The sequence below is a fragment of the Stegastes partitus genome, unplaced genomic scaffold, assembly GCF_000690725.1.
Source record: "Stegastes partitus isolate 25-593 unplaced genomic scaffold, Stegastes_partitus-1.0.2 Scaffold13, whole genome shotgun sequence".
In the NCBI taxonomy this organism is placed as follows: Eukaryota; Metazoa; Chordata; class Actinopteri; family Pomacentridae; genus Stegastes; species Stegastes partitus.
In genome coordinates this window covers 1566415-1586351 of record NW_007577744.1, presented here as the reverse complement: position 1 = coordinate 1586351, position 19937 = coordinate 1566415, and the positions used below count along the sequence as shown (strand labels likewise).

At 40.7% G+C, this 19937-nt stretch overlaps 1 protein-coding gene across 2 annotated transcripts in view; it reads right to left on the bottom strand.

The window, feature by feature from the left end:
* The window catches only part of LOC103362444 (drebrin-like protein A), a 33675-nt gene that overhangs the window by 4988 nt on the left and 8750 nt on the right, over nt 1-19937 (bottom strand). For both annotated transcript variants that reach the window (XM_008288804.1, XM_008288812.1), the window contains exons 2-8: nt 10996-11051; nt 10658-10770; nt 9090-9164; nt 1181-1324; nt 738-815; nt 419-570; nt 197-251 (exon numbers count right to left, since the gene is read on the bottom strand). In XM_008288804.1, coding sequence (XP_008287026.1) covers nt 197-251; nt 419-570; nt 738-815; nt 1181-1324; nt 9090-9164; nt 10658-10770; nt 10996-11051 — 673 coding nt within the window. The remainder of the gene's footprint in view (nt 1-196; nt 252-418; nt 571-737; nt 816-1180; nt 1325-9089; nt 9165-10657; nt 10771-10995; nt 11052-19937) is intronic.

Below are 19937 nucleotides of genomic sequence, written 5' to 3'. Positions count from 1 at the left end.
CAGAAACTTGTCTGTTACTCTCATTTACAACAACATTTGGAATATTAGGGAAACCACATTACATTCTGAGAAGCCAGAACTACAAGTCTCACATGTTTTTGTTGTAGGCGATGTATATGCCTACCACACATTCAGAGCATGTACCCAAGATTCAGTGACAGGTTCACCACTTCACATGCAAAATCTTTCCACTCACCCATCTCCTTTTCTCCTGTTTGCGCAGCTCTTCTTCTTGCTCTGCCTGTTTTCTTCTGCAAGACAGGTAAATGAATAAAATGGTACCATATTACTGTCTTCCAAAAATAATTATCCAAAATATATTATATACAGTATACTTAAATGTGCTTTGTTCTTCCAATTAATGCAAATGATAACCCCCAAAGGGCACCACTGACAGCAAAAAGACTTTTATTCTAACCTCTGCTCTTCGATCATCTGTAGTTTCTCGTTCATTTTTCTGTCTCTCTCCTCTGTATCCCTTCGTTCCTTCAGAATTCTTTCTCTTTCGAGGCGTCGTCTCTCTTCAGTTGCTCTCCTCCTGTCCTCCTCTTTCCTCTCTTCCTCTTCTCGCTGACAAACAAACAAAAAGGGTCACAATATGAGATCACACTGTAGTTTAGTTTTAGTTTTTAACTCAAACAGTAGCTCTTCAATGGCTCTCCATTTCCACAACAGAGAGTTTTTAAAGGAAGGTACACTTATTCATGCAAGTGAAGTGAAGGGCATTTTTGACCAACCTCTGCACGTGCCCAGAAGGAGTCTCTGTTTATTAGTCTCATCTCCATTGCGGCATTAGTTTTTCTGTAATTTGTACCCTAAAAGAAAAAAAAAAAAAACACAAGAAAGGAGAACAATGAATACAATGATTGTAAATACAATAACAGAAATTATTAAATTTTCAATTTATGTAAATAAAAAACAATTTTTAAATCATTATTATTATTATGTTGTATTTTTTATTATTTAAGCTAATCAGGACTGTATTATATTTATTTCTTTAGACGAGAATAAAACTGAAACAAGACAATGGAGGCAAATGTAACGCACAAACACAGAACACAGAAGTCATTGCAGTGAGTCTGACAACTGAGTTTCAAACTTAACCTGCGCTAAAATCAAAGACCGTCTGAAAGTCTCTGTCTCCATCTCATGGACAGACGGGGTATTGCTTGTGACTCACCACTATTTCCTCCTTGTCCGCAGACCTCGAGCTCCTTCTCACCCACTGTGTAGGAGTCTGGGTTTGTGCCTTGCTGAGCTCAGCTCTTATCTTCTCCTCTGTCACATCCTCCACCTTCTCTGCATTAATGAAAGCATGCGCTTCCTGAAAGAAGGAGGGCAGGGAATGAAAAAGAGATGGCAAGTAGCGTAAGACAGATGTGAATTTAATCCACCCTTGCATGCAGTACTGTAGCCTCGCACACACACACGCACACATGCGCACACAATGAAATCCATAACCAGGAACACACAGTCCCTCTGGTGGTTTTCCCTTGGTCTGACTTGGAGATGCAACTCGGAGCCAAACAGTTGTGCAACTGCTTTAGTTGGATTGTGAGAGAACAAAAACAGCAAAGGCTTTAGCGCGAGGACAAGAATGCGTTGGTTTGGATGGTTATGGATAGCAGAAGGAGAAAATGAGATGTAGGGGCTCAAGAAAGTGAGAAAAGGGTGTGAAAGAATGTGTCTCAAAAAAAAAGCAGACAAATAGAAAAGACCCTCTTTAACCCTTTCACACTAACCAGTTGACATTGTGTTTTGAGTGTTGATTCTTCATAAAATTGAGAAACTATACATTACTGAAGACACAAAGCGTCACAATTCAAACAGTGTAAACCAAAACAAAAAGATGCTTCAAGAGTTTAGTCTCTTTTAGATAAGCAAAAAGGATGTTAAAGGGTTAACGTGCAACAATTGCCCAGTACCTGGAATTCAAACTTGGTGGAAAATCCGACATATGAAGAAAAAAAAAAAAAAGACTCGTGACAGATTATAAAGACCAAAGTGTTCCACTGCTGGAACATATAGGTGTTAAACATGGGCTGAACTTATGCCTCTGTATGTATACAGACACTTGTATGCGGCCAGGACCTCGGAATAATTTCCACGGAGACCATTCCCAGGCTTGTTGATGTAGGGCCAGGTCTGTCAACCTCCAACAGGAAACCACAGCTTTATCTGAGTGACAACACTGACACTGACACTGCACAGAGCATTCAGTGTGCCCTATAATACATGTCAGTATAGTGTATAATCCATATCGCTCTGGCTGTCACTGCCAACTGCACACAGAATTGGACCAGACAAGCAGGCCACATCGTTGCCAGCAACATTCGGAAAATCGCGGACACAAACCACGGCCTACAGTTCTCCATAGCGCACTGTTTGGTTCTGAAAAGTGCAAAAAAAAAAAAAGAAATGTTTGCCCATAACTGACACAACCCTGTATTATTATGCACTGTAATTCGTTATATCTTCAGGAGCTGCCAGGGTTAGTCATGATGTCACTCATAATCAAAATAAATGTGCTCACAGTGCTGTGTGGTAGTTCATATAGAAGCAGGGAAAGTATAATTAAGCACGCTATGTTCAGACAGCTGTATGCAGGTGACTCTAGGGGACTGACACATAAAACAGGTAACACAACAGACTCTGAGGGAAAAAAAAAAAACTGTCTATATATTTCATGCAAATCACCTCTAATTCTTTTTTATAATGTAACATGGCTTGGAGTCATTCTACATCATCCAAATTCTAGGATGTTCATATGTCAAAACAAAACCTCTTTTTTTTTTTTTAATCTTTATTGATTGATATTGTAACTCATGTGTATGACATTAAATAAAGCCCCTACCCTCCTCCCAGTCTCTCATCTTTGCCTCATTTCCCTCTACCTATCACCCTGTTTGAAGCCCCTGGCATTTGATTTGCTATAAATGGAACGACTTCAAGTGACAATAAGAAGGCAGATTATAACGTACGCTAATAAAACAAGATCACCTGCTTAATCGTAAAACTTGTCACGGACGGGATATTTTCGTGGGAAAACCTCAACACAGTGACCAAGTTGGGATGTGACGTATGAAACAGTCTTTTTCTGGATTTGTGGTACTGATGACCTTGGCAGTGAAAACTCACTATGGGTGTTAGTGTATAACCTGCCTGGGAGGAAAAGGAGCCCAAGGTGATGTGACAGGTTGAGAGACTTTTTAGCTATAATTGGGCTCAACTCCATAGAAACTGTCGCTGTGCCGCGGAACCAAACTGCTTCATAATCTCTCTCCTACTCAGGAGTTGTAAGGAGTAAGAGGCAAGGGGGTGGATGCGGGGAAAGTCAAGCTTCCCCAGTGAAAGTATGTCCCTGTTGACTGATGGGTTATTTACAATAAATGTCATTATTGGTAGGCAGAAATTCACAATTTTGAATTTGTTACACTGTTGTTAGTAGGGATGTACGATATATCGGCAACCACATCGGTATCAGCTGATACTAGTGTTTTCTCCAATGTATCAGTATCGGTCCGATGAACACATTTAGCTGATGTGAAAAACTGATGAATGTCTAACATTAGCACCTTCGTCTCTACATTTGATATTGCTGCTATTTCACAGATGTTTTCACTTAAATGGTCCTGGACTGGAATGTTAAATTTGTTAAAATATGTTTAACTATGTTTTATTTTTGTTACGTAATAAAGAAAACTATGTGGTCTAATTTGGTATGGGCTTATTCTAAACAGTTTTCATTCTCACCGTGCTAATTTATACTAATTTTTTGATGTGAACAAAAATTGAACATTGACATCGGTAATATCGGTTATCGGCGATATCAGAAATTTTAATATCAGACATCGGTATCGGCCCAAAATTTTAACATCGTGCATCACGAGTTACTACTGTTTGGAAAATGTTTGCTTTTCTTGAAAAATGTGCAAGATTATTAAATCATATATTAAGCATTTTTGTCATGTTCATGTTGCATTAGTGGTGCTGCTAAGAAGCTATGACATACGGTGTTGGAGTGAGATCTCTTCACCTAAAACAAATGCAGATAGAGTGACAATGAGTTATGTTAGCTGACATGAACCTAAAGCGTCTCTTCTCAAGTGTGCAAGATGACAGATGTATTATCTAAGAAGCTTCAGGGTTTAGTGTCCTGACCTGAACGTGTTTTGCGACAGAAGGACTGTCCCTTCTTGCAATTCAAATCTCCTGCTTCACCTTAAAATACATTTGGCCTTGTGCCTGGCCTTCATGTGGCCACATAAGGGTATATTTTTCATATGCTTGATGAATTTGATGCATTTTAGTCAAGAGTCAACATTTTTATATTCAATTTTAGATCTCTGTCAAAGGGGATAAAAGCACCTTCTGACTTGAAATGTAGCACAATAAAACACCTGCATCCTATTCATATTTTAGTTTTCATAACTTAACACCGCACTGGAGTTAAGTCTGCAACACACCCAACTCGGCTGCCGCAGACTCGCCTTGACAAAACCCCCGTCGCTGCCAGCTGGGACATGCAGCATAGCATGCCAGGAAAAGAGAAACAGAGTGAAAGAGAGGAGAAGGAAAGAATGGAGGACGCAAAGAAACAAATAATAACAAACAAACAAACAAAGTGCTAAGGGAAATTCGAAATGCGTTCAAGGCAAAGAAAGCCAAGATTCAAAGAAAACAAGCAGCTGAGCCCCCAGATATTATCATCAGTCAGTGAATCAGTGGCGGCTGGTGAAAATTTTTGGTGGGAGGCGCAGTCTGCAAATGACCTTTTATTTTAAATCAGAAATTAGAATATGAGTAACATCAGGCACAACTATTTACAGGAATGCAAACTGTCTACCTTTGGAGGATTTTCTAATCATAATCTAATTTCACATTATTAAGAGTTACCAGAATTAAATTTCAAAACCATTCATCAAACTTTCATCAGTATTTACAGGATCTGTACAAACTCAAAACACACAACATAAATGATGAAAAGAACACTATTCAGGGCTCCAGATTAACTTTTTCACTGGTAGCACCATTACGACCCACTTTCTCGTTTTGTTGCACCTCCCAGCTGGTCAAAGGCAAAACGTATGACTTGCTGAACATTTTCTTATCAACAGACACAAAGATTTACTGATGCTCCCTGAACGCCCCACATAGCAGGCTGTGGTAGATGCTGTTGGTGGCTGTGGTGCTCTGACCGGTGTGCAACCAAAAATGACTTTAAAAATAATAAACTAGGGGGTCCTCATGTCAGATGTGTCCGAGATGAAACTGAGTTACATGTATTCTACACGCGGTCTTTTCTATAACGCTCAGTTTTTCACGAGAAGACCTCATTTTTAAGCGTAAATACTGCGGTACACCGAAGTTATAAAAGTACTACTTTCCACCACTGTGGTTAACACAGCAGCTTCCTGTGCCGGTTACAGCGACACTAATACAGCTTCATGATCATCACGCTCATCAATTCAAACACTCTCAGAAATGAAGATCGCAAATGCAGTCTGGAGTCCTGGTATTTGAACTAAAACTTGGCTCTTCTCTCTTTCTGCTCAGCAAACTTCTCTATGACTTTTCGGTTGAAGTCACTGATCATCTCTGTGACCAGCCTTTTCTCCATTGGCAGCGTGGCCAATGCATTAAGCCGTCATGACAGTAGCTGTCATCTAGTAGAAGAGGAGGGAAAGGCCGCGTGACGGCATCAGAAAGCCCAGTTGTAAGAAGGTCAAGACAAAATTAATTGGCTTACAGCAAAAGTGGACGCGTCCGGGACGCACCGAGCTGCGCCCCGTGAGAAACTCTGCCAATCAGAGCCCGGACCAAGGTCACATGATCATGAAAAGTTTTTCGAGCTACATACACACTCATGTGGCCGGCGCCCCGCATCCAGGAAGTGTAAAGTTAGTAAGCACGCTGTAGCGACTAACTTTAAATCTGTTAATAATACAAATATAGTTAACGGAGAAAAATAATATAAATGTCACTATTAATTTTATTGTTATTTTGTTATAATTAATTCAAATGTAATATTGAGTTTGAGAACTATTTCTTTATCTGGTCATTAGTCGTGGGGCGGCTCCCCTGCGCCCCATATTGACCAGCCGCCACTGCAGTGAATGTATGAAGGTTCCCTCCGTAGTTTAGTTTTCCATGTCATCACAGGTTCAAGTAGAAGTTTAGCTAAGAATCAGAGTGGTTTAAGGCTAAAGCATCTGCTTGGACTCTTCTAAATGAGAACGTTTAGTAGGCAGCATCATGAGTGATGAAGGTAATGTCTGTCCATATTCCAACAACTCGTGTAACACTCTTGAGACTAAACAGTCATATATTGTTTTAGATTAACACAGAATCAAAACGAGAGGGTGACCTTAAAAGAGGCACATCATGTATTTTCATGAATGGATCAGCCTTGACTTCATCAAAAAGGTGCAGCACTGGTGGAAAAAGTTTGTATATCCTTTCTCTTGATGTAAAAATGCATTAACAACTTTAAACTCTTAGTATTATATGAGCACTTTATGGAGGAAAACGACTGCATCGCTGATTTTGGTTTTTTTAACATTATGAGTTGAAGTTTTGTCATTTTTTCAATTAATTTCTGAATCATTGAGTCAGTGAAATGTGAGAAAAATGTCCTCAATCACAAATTCCTGCAGGCCAAGGTGTAGTCAAATTCCTGGTTTTGTCCAACCAACAGCTCAATTCATAAAAATGCTGATGATTATTTTCTGCTTTAAAAAAACGCTCATTGATTAGTTGACAATTAATTGCTCAATCATTATAATGTTTTTTAAAGGTCAAGGCACAGAATTAATGTATAGAGACTGTGATAGATTCTGATGAAACACTCATATCAATTGGAGTTATTACTGTATGATGCCTGTGAAATCCCACAACTCAAGGCAACTAAAGACTTTTCTTTTAAATTTTTTCTTTCTTTTGTGTTGTTTAACAGTTCTTTCTAACTGTATGATGTTATAAAGAAGCAATTTCCCTCGTGAGCAATGCACTTGAGACAAGCGGGAACAGTGATTAAAGGTGATTACGTGGCTTTAACAGGGTGTGAGAAATGTCACGTCTGCTGGCAAGCGTAGAATGAATAATAGATGGGATTCCACTCTTCTGTATCATCGCCACAGTCTTTAAGTCTGAATGTTCCTTCAAATGGAATCCATATGCACCGTTATGACATGCATTGTACAAGGATACAGGATGTTCTCTTTAAGTCTGAATCAGCGTTAACTAATAAATCAAAGTTTGAACCTCTGTCTCGGTCTTAAAATAAACTGGTTCTGTTCCATTTTCCATTGTGTTCACAGAGGTACAGGTTAGCAGTTACAGTATTGACCTCAGTTTATTGGTGTTGTCGTGACACAGGTCCAGCCGGTAATGTGTGTGTGTGTGTGTGTGTGTTTGCTAAGGTTAGAGGTCACATTTCTCCCACAATTCACAGGCGAGAGGCATTTTTCTGTCCTCTATGTCCACCAACTAATCATTTCTCTACAATTTTGAAATCCCACATGAAAACACACGTCCAAGACTGCTCTCTCTCACACACACACACACACACACACAGGGGGGTTAGTGGGTTTGCAGACAGTTGCTCACAAAACCCCAGACTCGACATTCGCTGTTTGAAAAAAAAAAAAAGAGAGAGACAAAAAACAACAAACATTCCACAGATGCTTTTGCAGTTGACTGGGTGATGCCTTTATATGGAAACTAGTAAACCCAGGAGTCATTTAAACGGCTCCTACTTAGACTGAAACGCTAAATAAACACAGTTTGGGGGGTATGGATGGAGAGGAGAGGTTGCAGCTGAAATGCTAATGGACAGTGTTGCTCATATGCTGCAGACACAACAAGCATGAGGCATAAAATTACATATATGCACTGAATACTTTGTACTTCATATCACTGGAAAAAAATCTAAATTTTATTTACCCTATTCAGGACTTTCATGTTACCATACGTAGAGGGTCTTCCAGGGTCCATTGGACCCCAAGAAAGAATATGTGTACAATATTTGTTGGTATTCATTAGAGACTTTCATACTATGTTAAATAAATTTTCCAATAAGTTGATGTATTTTTGCTTCCAAATGCATGACAAATGTCCCTCTTTTTATATTTTAAAAGAATTTCAAAAATAAAAAGAACAACACCTGTCACCTCAACCAAATGGCCTGGGGTCCAAAAGACCCCAAAAGTCCTGAATAGGGTTAAATATCCATAACAGTCTAAGAGTTAACAAGTTATGTATTTCCTTTCCCCCAAACTACTGACTGTAATGCAGAGGAAGGTGATTTTTAGTTTTTCAGTTCTTCCTGCAGGGCTCTACATAAGTATTTGTGAAATTGACATTTTAAATTTTGTGTTTTGCAATCAATAGCGGTGTATGGTCTTTTTGTCTCTCAAAATGTGGCTGTTATTGAGTCAACACTATTATAAAGATATTCATGTAGGAGAAAATCTGTAAAATAGCAAAACCTATCATAGAAATGTCTATGAATTTATTGTTTTAGCGTATTAATTGAATCAGTAATATTCAACACTAATTGTATTTATCAATTTAATGAGTTTTTTCTACGATTGTTTTTACAGTGTATCGCTACTTGAGTTTATTACATGACTTCCACCAAAACAAATTAGAGTTTTTAAGCCCAAACTGAGCAGTCTCGCCCTGGTAGCGACATGGCAGATAAACCACACATACACAGGACCGGCACACCAGGAAGAACAGGAAAGGGACTGAGGACAGGAAACTCTCATAACAATACTAAGTAAACTACTGGGTATAAATATAGTTTTAGAGTACAAAGTCTAAGGTCCAGGATAAACAAAATAGAACGGAATGTGACTTTTTTCTACAAAAGAAATTTGGGAAGAGAAAAGGTGCCATAAATAATGTTTACGGTGTTTATATGTACTGACACTATTCTGTCCCTCCCCAATGTGGAAAATTTCACAAGTGCAATTATGTCATTTTTAATAAACAGTTTAGCCAAACGAAGAGACAAAATACTGGATAAAAATGTGCAAATCCAAACGTTGGTTATCAGTTATTAGGCACATCTTGATGTACTGCACCTTGAAGAATTTCCTGACGTCTGGAAGGTGGCTGGCACATTCTGTCCTTCGGTAGTCATCCACATTTTGGCCGACCTGGGGACAAACACAGGATGCAGACACTTACATGCGTATCATACCTCTCTTTGAGAAAACTAAAAAAAGACGTGAGGGAAACAGGCTGGGGAACAATAGGATTCATAATGATGTCATAAGACGAACATCTTGGGTCTGATCTTCCTTAAAGTGGGTGGTATTGTTATGCCAAGAAGAACTGCCTCAGGCCTTCAGAAAGAAAACTCGTGGATGCCTATGAGACTGACAAGGGATTTAAAAAGATATCCAAATTACTTGGAATAAGTCACTCCACCATACGGTAAAATCATCCACAAGTGTGTAGGTTTCAAACCACTGCCAGCTTGTTTAGCAAATTCAGCCCAACAAGAGACGGATTAATGTATAAAGAAGTCTCCAAGAACCAAAACGACGACGAGTTACACCAGTAGACATGTGCTGCGCAGACCAAATGACAACTTTTCAGACGAAGACCCTCGTACCAACGGTGAAGCAGGGGGGTGGAGATGTTATGGTTTGGGGTTGCTTCGCTGCCTCTGGGACTGGACAGCTTGCAATCATTAATTCAACTATGAATTCTGCATCATACCAAAGAGTGCTTGTAGATAATTTGAGACCATCTGTCTGAAAGCTGAAGTTAAACTGGAAGTGGACCTGGAAGCACAATACTAAGTCAAGCAAGGAATGGCTCAAAAAGAAGGAAACGGATGGGTATTGTCCAAAAAAAAAAAAAAAACAGATTCGACACCAATTGAAATGTTGTGGGGGCGATTTGAAATGGGTAGTAGATTACAGAGAATGCACAAATAATCATGCAAATAAAACGTTTTTGCATGAAAAAGTGGACGACAATGTGTGCAAACCAACATTAGAGACTGGATGCAAAAATGCCTGTTAGAATTTATTTCTGCTAATAGGTACAATACTAACTTCTGAGGTCAAGCGTTCACTTTTTCTACAAAAGAATGCTACATCAGTGGATAATTTTGCTAAATAACTGATTAAAAAGGCTCATTTTCCTTGTGGTGCTGTATGTATTACCTTCCTGTAATTAATAAAAATAAGACAATTTCTAAAGATATTACTTTTTCACATTACATCTGAAATAGAGGAACATAGGCACTGTAGATATTCTGTCATGTGATTTATATTTATACCACATTCTCAGTGAAATGTGCCACATGTCAAATGCCCAATAAGCTTGTGTCAAAACAGGATCATACAATATGTATGAGTCAAGCAGCTTAGGGATTTAACAGGTTAATTAGTGCATAGATTTTTCTATACGTGACCACATAAGTTGTTAAACCCATTATGTGGCAGCTGCAAAATGACTCTGCTCTCTCTAAATGAGGGTAAGTCTGAGACCGCATGTGTGTGTGTGTCCCTGCCATGTTCATATGTATGTATATGTACAAAGCGTACGTGTGTGTTTGTCTGTAATTTGTGCTGGTATGTGTGTTGTTATCGGCACACGCTTGAGTTAAACCCCTATAAGTCCGTCTCCCACTTACCCAGATGATCATAGCAATCCGGGGGGCTCCTGTCTCCATACTACCCACTTTGCACAGTCCATATTGAGGCTTGGAGATGTGAAACTTCTCTGCCAGCTCTACCACACCGCCCGCTGTTAGAAAAGGCAGGAAAAGTTGAAGATAACACAGGAAGACAGATATTGATGAGATATAAAACTGCACTTTCTTCTTATAGCAAACTAGTAGGGTACTGCAATGCAGTATGTTCTCTAAACACAAGAGGTCATGTGAAGCCAAAGTAAGTTTATGAGTTTTATTCTTTTGTGGGCTTAGCTGTTCAAATTTCAAAATCTAACAAACATAACAGTCCACGTTACCTCCTGAGTCAGCCAGTTTGAGCTTGTTGGTGACTCCTTCATATGCAAATAAGGCCCTGTGAACATAGAAACACACACACAGGTCAGCTAGAGACAAATGAGGGACAAAGACATGGCAGACACATGTGAAGTGTTGACTGTTCTGAAATGAATAACTCATGCGGTTCCTGTGCACCTGAGAGTGAAGGCACATTGAAAACTTTTATATTCAAGCTTGAGCACGTGGACAGCAGGGTGTTTGGCGTGTTCAATCTTTCATTATGCACAGGGGACACACGGGGATGTACACAAGCGTAGCCAGATGTTTTACTGCACATACTGGAACGTTGTTTCAGACATAACAAGCTTCCCTGCAGTGGAAAGCATCACTACAATACGCCACCAAAAAAGAATTCTTTTCAACTGTGACACATGCACTTTTTCACTTTTTTCCTGTCTACGTCCCTTCCTGTCGTTGTTCGCCGGAGGCCTTCACAGTGCGACGCAAAACGGCATCCTGCAACACAATAAGCAGCACTCAGAGTGTTTGCCTCACAGACGCACGACTCCTGAATGTGAAGCAAACGCAACCAATGCTGCTCACAGCTATGGGCTTTTTGACATTTTGCAGGTGAAAACCTGTCCCACCGCGCCCTTCAGGCAGACGACTATCGCTGTGGCAACTCAACAACTCGTAAAGTGTTTTCGTGAGACCACTGAGATACAATGCCGCTCCTCAATTAGGAGCACATTGATTGATATGAGAAGGATACAGATCGGTAGTTGCGTTTGCGTTGTTGAAAAATCTCCAAGACAGAAAGCGGTGACTTCATAATCAACCAATGAGAAAAGACAAGTAGGATTCTGTGCTCATTAAGGTACGCAATGTCCCACCGCTGGCTCAGAATCCAAAATGATACCTCCGTGTTATTTCACATGACACGCCTTTAACATCATCGTGATTCATGCATGTGTTTAAAGCTCAACTGTGTACATGTGTGCGTGGGTGTAAGTGACTTTACAAGGTGGCCTGCAGAGAGATGAATTGTCAGATCTTTATAGGACTGTGTCTGTGTGTGTGTCTGTGTGTGTGTGTCTGTGTGTGTGTGTGTGTGTACAAGTATGCGTCTGTGTCTGACTGTGGGTCTGTGTAAATTTTCCTCTGTAGGACTCCTGGAGGTGTGTCAATAACATCTGGAGCTGAGTAGCAAGAGGCCATGAGCAGTTATTACAACGGGCCAAAGGTGAATGGTGTGCGTGTGTGTGTGTATGTGTGTGTGTGTGTGTTTCAGGAGTAAGAAAAGAATGCGTATCAGTTTAAAATGTTTTGTCCACTATACAAATTGTACAAATCATACAAAAAAAAAAAACCCACACACAACAGCATACATGCTGACAGGGGGCCAGCTAACTCAGTTCACATCTCTGAATCACTGTTATTTTTTCCTGATACAACAATTCTGCCTTTGTTCTTTCTCTCCAAAGAACAAAGAACACCAAAAGTCAGTCAGTATGGGAGTGTGCTGAGGACACAATAACCATATTGTTCGCCCTATTGAGCAAACTGCATGCTGGTCCGGTGTGTGTGGAGGCAGGCTGACACTGCCCTTTCAGATTTTTTTTTTTTATTGTACTAATAATGCTGACAAGTGTGGCTGTATGTCTATCATGTCGCCACACAAAGTGAAGTATTCTAATTTGAGATTTCTTCAGAATATAATGCAACTTGTGGGTATATTTTCCACAGCTCTTCAGCATTATGTCAGCTTTGTGTCACCTGCATCACTCACATATCTCTTTGCGGATTAGTCCGGCTGCAACTATAGAAAACAACACTTTGTTCCCTCATTAGTCTCACCAACATCCAGAGCTTAGGCACATTTACTGATCCTTGTTCCTCTAACATTCCTGAAGGTTGCCACTCACATGCGGTCAAGGTCAAAGGTCGCTGTGCCTCTGAGGACGTCTTAATTGCATGCGCAAATTCTCCACCCACAGGGAACAGGCTCGCACACGAGGATGCACTGCTGTGGGACGGTCTTTGTTCTGCAAGAGCGTTCACTGAGATGGACTCTGCAGAGATCCTATTTTCAGGCTTTTTTTTTTGTTGCCAGGACTAACAAAGTCAAGGGGTTTACAAATCCACAACATTGAGCAGTGTCTATCTATATCTATCTAGTGATTTAACGACAAATGTATAAAATAAACGTTACAATTGTAGAATCAGAGCCTTTATGTGAACATTATTGTCCCCTCTCATCTGGTCTTTCTTGATCAAGGACGCACATCTTTGAAATGGTACAATGATGTTTCTGTCTGTCTAACAAACAAGTGCAATCCTAAACCTTTTTTTACTTCCTCTGATAGCATCATTCTGTGGAATATTCACCCACACAGTGGTTTTATCTCAAGATCAACTGTACAGTTGAAGAAAACCGGCATTACAGCATTTCTGTGGTTCATCAAAAGATGCAAAACTTCCTCGTCACTGTCGTAAAAGGAATGAAATATCTGAGAGCCTGTAAATATTCATAGTCCTGCATATTGCGTGTTTTTACAGCTGTGTTTTTACTACATACAGTAGCTTTGTAGTAACAGAGGACAATGTTGAAACCTGTGGTAAACCACTGAATAATTATTTGGATATGCCAGCAGTGTGGTGCAGTGAGCACAGAGATAGAGTTCCTCCAGCTGAAGGTAAAGGTTCAAGTTCACAAAATAGGTGTTTTTCTTGTAAAAGTGTCCTCGAGCAAAACAATGAGACTGAAACAGTTTCAGGGTCTCTGATCTGTAGCTGACCATGATCTGTAACGCTCCAAGTATGCCAGTCAGATGCCCTTCGTGTTGCTTTTGTTGTCTACACCATTTGATTAGTTACTGTAATAGTGCAGTAACATAAGCAGTTTCAGAAGTAGTAAAATTTTCCCTAACAGAGCACACACACTCACACAGACTGATGAGAAAAACAGACTCTCTTGTGTCTCCCAGCCCACCTTTCAAACATAGCCAGCTATGACCTCAGAGGGAGGGACGAAGAGAAGAGAAGAGAAGAGAAGAGAAGAGAAGAGAAGAGAAGAGAAGAGAAGAGAAGAGACATGTGAAATATGGGGAAAGAGGCCATCATTAAGAGCGACGAGGGGCACGAAGAGTGAAGAAAAGAAAGCGGCGATGATGTCACGATCTGAAACGGCGTCAACATTTTAAAGTAATTAACAGTCAGGAATGAAATCCTTGCATCATTACCACAGCCAGCCACTCAGTGCTGCTATAAAAACAAATATACAGCCATTTTCTAAGTATTCAAGGAGAAAGGCATCCATACAGTTTATAAACACAGTCACGCACACACGGGAAGGCGCATGCACACACGATGTACTGTAAGGCTGAGCCAGTAACAATAGAGATGGTTTGTTTTGGACTACCAGAGCCCCTGTAATACCTCCAAACATGCTACGCTCTACCATTTCAAGATTAACATAACAGAAGCAGATGGTGAGCCGTGCCGGAGAAGGCCTTGTCATCACTTATCCAGGCATTCCACTACAACCGAGCTCAAATCTGAACCATTTGAGTGTGGTAATGCGCAGGAAACACTCAAAACGCAATGTACACACTTCTCCCGTGTTGTAATTTCTAGAGAGACTTTGGGAGATTTTCTTCCCTTGTACTCTCATCCAATTTTTTTTTTTTTGTGTTATGACGTTCCAAGGGAATGCATTTCATTGTGCTCGTGCTTTATTATACAATAAGAAAGAGTAAAACGAACCTATGAATATATTTTGGGCCCCAAAACCAATAACCGTTTCTCATATCCATTGTTAACTTCACCATCCCCACTCTCTGCGTATATTCCGTGGGTATGTCGGCGTCATTACTTCTCTAAATTCATTATTCTGACCCCCACCTCCAACGACAGCATATTTCTTTTCCTCCTACTTTAAATCCTGTAGCGCAACATACCTCTGTCACAAACTGAAGCAATATCTCATCCTCATCTTTTTCTCCCTCGACTCCACGTTTCCTACCCTCCGTGTCTCTCCGACAGGAAGTTCTCGTGAGCTCATAGGTCATTTATTCATTCCGTCGTTGCCAGCAGGGGAGATATGAGAGATTTTTGGTTATGCACGCTGTTACAGTATGATAAACTGCACATGAAAAAAAAAAGATATGAGAAAATAGATGGCGGGCTGGGAGCTTTCACCAGGATTCACTGCCCAGATTAAGCTCTCCATCGGTTCATTATTTCACTCCCCTTTTTTCTCGCTCTTCCTCTTTCACATAGTGCACACGCATGCCCGCCAACTCTCGTGTAAAACATTTGTGAATTTGTTGAAAGTTTTGAACACTAAACTCCCACTTTGACCTAATTCAGAGTTGTATTTTCATCATCTATCTAGACCCCTATATAATATATACCTCTCCAAAAGACTCTTTCTCTTCACTTCTTTTTACATCATATGTTTTCTTCTCCCCTTCCCCCTCTGCTCCCCACTTCTTTACTTTTGGCTCGAAGCTGACCTGGGCTCCCAGTTCTATTTTTAGCCCGTCTCTCAGTCTACCTCTCGGCCCCCGTCTTGGATTGGGGAGCTCAGAGACGTCCCCACAGCACACAGCGCTCATTTCCTCTCTCCAAACATGGACAAAATAAGTCTAGCCAGACTTGACTGCTGAAAAACTAGTTTTACCCCCCCTCTCCTCCTCCGGCCGCCGTGTTACTCATATAGTGTCCATGCAGCGACCCCAGTGGTGCGTACGTTCCTGCATCTGTCTGGACTGCAGAACCACGTGGAGGTTTGTGGATGCTGATAGAGAATTAAAAGCAAAGAAGAAAAGGAAAACACGACAACGGCACTACATGTTTCCAGCTTGCAGAGCCACACAAAGTGGGAGAGTGTGCTCAGAGACGTTGCATCACCGTAAACATCATGACTCAAAAATGTGGCATGCTAAACCAAAGGCACATTGGAATTGTAATGAGGTGAAAGATGTTGCTGTTACAGAGCAAACATTCTTTCAATAACAAGGAGCTGTTAGGTTTTATGTCTTACGAGTTTAAAAGTACACACAATTTTGGCCATTAAACTGACATATGAAAACATCATTCGTGATCTCCAGTGCTTAAAATGGCAGCGAGCCCATCAGTGTTTTTCCTCTCTGGCCCCTCATTAAGCGATGAAACATGGATGTCAAAATGGTGTAGGCTGCTGCTGAGGGATGGTGTTTATGTGAACACTTCTCACTGCTTATTAAATATCCCACAGCAGAGTTTACACAGATCCGCTTAGGGAGAGAGCGACAGAAACGGAGCGAGCAAAAGACCGGATGGAAGATAAACGGTGTGCCGATGTCTTATAAATATCAGGTAAGAAAGAGGAATGTTGCAAAGACAACAAAGAAGGGAAAGGCAATTAAAGGGAAGTTTTGGTCCCCATACTTCTGACTGATTCAGTCAGGTGCCCTGCAGAGAGCGGGCGCTGTAATCGTTGTAATCCTCACAAAGCAAGCAACAGGGTCCTTTAATGAGCAGCAAGGGATTGAAACACGGCACCAAAGGCTCTGGGAGAACAGGAAATAAATCCAATAAAAATTTGCATAACTGTAACTGACTGAATACAGAAACGGACTTCGCGTTTAAATATATTACTCATTGCAAATTGCTGATAAACTCGCTCAGAGTTATGAAAATGTTTGTGGATTCCTGCGATGATGTGACGTGAACTCTTATTTAAACAAGCCAAATACCTTCGAGCAGCACTCTGCCGAAGATAATACTCAACAAGGACCTCTCCCACTGAGATAAGCTTAAAGTAATGCCAAGTGATCCAGGGGAGTGTATAACTATTTGCGCACGAAAAATAAGCAAAAGAAAACTTCTAATATAAAGATATATGGTGTCAAACTATAGCATCTGCTAACTGTGTCAGAAGTAAAGCTGCTCTGGAAAGGCCTCTGCTGGAAGCTTTCGGTTATGATGTAACCACTTCCTTCACCCAGAAACCTTGACCCAATAACCAAATTATCCCAAGTCCCAATCAGCAACATTTCCACAGGCCAGACAGACTGCCAGGACATCCTACTGGACACACACTCCTCAAAACAACTTTGCGTCAGTCAAGCTTCACATTTTGAAAAGCTTAAAAAACCACGATCTTTAACTCGTGACTAATCCTGCCGCCTGCAGTAATCTTACCATAACGGCAACAACCACAGACAAGCTGTCCCAACTGCTCAGGTTAGCAGGAAGCTCTGGGATGCATTGCATTAATACTGAACTGACAGAACTCAAATAAAAGTTCTGCTTTTGAGCTAACACACTTGGTAATGCCTGAAGCAATAACACAGAAGTATTACTCAATGTGTTTCATATCGTCATTGATTGCCAAAGTAAAATACAGGTTTCTTTAGAAATAAAAAAAAAAAAAGTTTCCCTGTATCCACTGGAAAACTACCAATCAGGTAAACTTCCACGGCCCCAGTAACTGACAGAAAAACCACTGTTTTCTTTGCATGCTGCATGCTTCAGATACTTTTGAAAACTGTGTCAGTCAGTGTGACTACAGGATACTGAGACGTTCTGGTGTGGAAATACGACCTCATGTCAGTTCAAAGTTACAACCGCTTTTTTTTCTTAGGTGCTGTGCCCTCTCTGATCTTGTTTTTTCTCTAAACTGAATAAAAAAATCTCACTTATAATGTAAGTTTTGTACATGCATGTAACCTGCACTTGTCACTGTGAAGGTGTTTATTTGTTTCTCATGATAAATCCTGGGTGACTCCTGTTTGATCAACAGCTGTGCAAATTTAAATTGTGAGCAGGTCGCCTGTTTGACCTGTAAGAGTACGTGTCCAGATCCACCCTGTGAGTAACACTGACCGATCTGTATAATATTTGACAGGGTGGAGGACAAATCAGACTCCCCTGGAGACTATTACAGACCACCGAAACTATTTGGCCAGGAGAGAATGGTAAATAGTGGGAGAAATGACAGAGGCAATGAAGAACAAAATTATAAGGAAAAAAAAAAACTGAAAGTGTAGCAACAAAAAAAAAAATAAATGTAGGAAAACTTGGGTAAAAAGTTAAACAACAGACTGCACACAATATCAGGCGGTGGAGGTGAGGGAGTGAGGGGCAGAGGGAGAGACTGACTGGAATGCTGCAAGGAGGAGGAAGGGGGGAGAAGAAAATTTCGGCTCTCAGCAAAACACGGAGCCAGAGAAGTTTAGAATATGACAAACTAAACAAATAAGTAATTAAATCAGTGCCAAGGACCAGTGAGAGAAAACAGCCCTCCCTGTGCTGAGCCAGATGGAAAAGAGTGTGGGATGGACAAAGAGAGCAAGAGAGACAAAAAAAAAAGTGGGCTCTTGTGCAGTCGATGTCAATTCAAAGTGTCCTGAAACAACAAACACAGAACAGACACATGATTAACGCTACCGCTAGGGAATGACACAGATATAAACGGTAGCGAGCGGCGCTGCGTTATCAGGTGGTGAACTGTCAGGTAGCGTACGGACACCAGCTGATCTCGTGTTACAGCCTTAAGTTAATCCACAGATAACCAGTCATTGTGCAAGCAGAGCTGCCCACGTTCCAATTACTTCACTATAGCATTCCTCTCTGTGTAAGATAATCCCAACTTTCAAAGAAGGTTAGTGTGTGTCAGTGTCGTGTAGGGGTTTGTGTCTGTCTGTTTCAGCATGTTTGGTCTCAAAACAGAAAGTAAGAATAGTATTTTTTTTTTCCCATAACTTGACATTTTACAGTAAGACACTTGGAGCAGCTCAACCAAACCAGTGTTAAAGAGAATTACACAAACAGTATATTTTTTTTATAGGCCACATGACATGTATAAAATCTGCAGGGAGGTGACAGTCTGGAGTTAAAATAGAGTTAAGATGTCCCTCCATAGGCATATATTCTTTGACAACCCATTTTCATTCTCAAGGCGTTAAATACTGCCACTTTGTCAAAGCAGCTTGCAATATAAGGTGCACATGTGTCATCTGCATCAATGTTCAATGCAAACAGACATATAGGAGATTTTGAAGGAATAACTTTCATACTAAGGTTTGTATCCCATGTCTGACCCTTGTGTTTTTTCACTTTGTTTTGTAATATTTTGTGGCTTCAATCTCATTTTAACTTGCTGTTTGGTTAAGGTTAGCTACCAAAACTACTACAATTAGGAAAAGGCCATGGTTTGGGCTAAAATACAACCTTTCACAACAACAACCACATGTTGCATTGCACCAAAACATTTGGCGACAGACTCACGGCAAATATTTCTGATGTTTACAAACTTTTAGACGTCTGTTAAGCTGAAAAATGACGCTAAAAGGTACTCCAATGTGATGCCAAAAGTTCCTGGTGAAGCAGCGTGTGATAAGTTGGGAGAGCGACACAGTTTTTTTTGCATCCATCTTCAGTTGTGCCTAATTTTCATATGCTAAGAAAAGACAGTTGCAGCAGTTTAGGCCAGATCAGGGGTGAAATCTGTGTTTACGGTTTCACAGATGATGGGTGCATGAAGTTCAACGTCAAAGCGGTGTGTGCTTAAAGAGTGATGGGGCGCTCGGGGGAAGGATATATTCAGGTTGGAGAAAAGCCACTCAAAGACAGGGTTCACACTGGGGAGAACGATGAGAAGCACTAGGGGATGCAGAAAGGTATAAATGGGTAGGCTAAGAGGGGCACATTCAACAATGGCCCACAATGGGAACCAGCCAGAGTGTATTGGAGGTTTCCAAGGGGGCAGTGGAGTATGTGGTTAATGGGGGCAAGAGTTTTGATGAAAGTAATACAGGGTAGTTGTCATGGGTCTCTATGGGGTAAATTGTTATGACTTGGGGAGGTATATGGTTTGTTTGGAGAGCTATAAGGGAGTGAATAGAGGCCGAGTTGATTTTCCTGCACCTGACATGGGAAGGGACAAGAGAGGAGAGGAGAGGAGAGGAGAGGA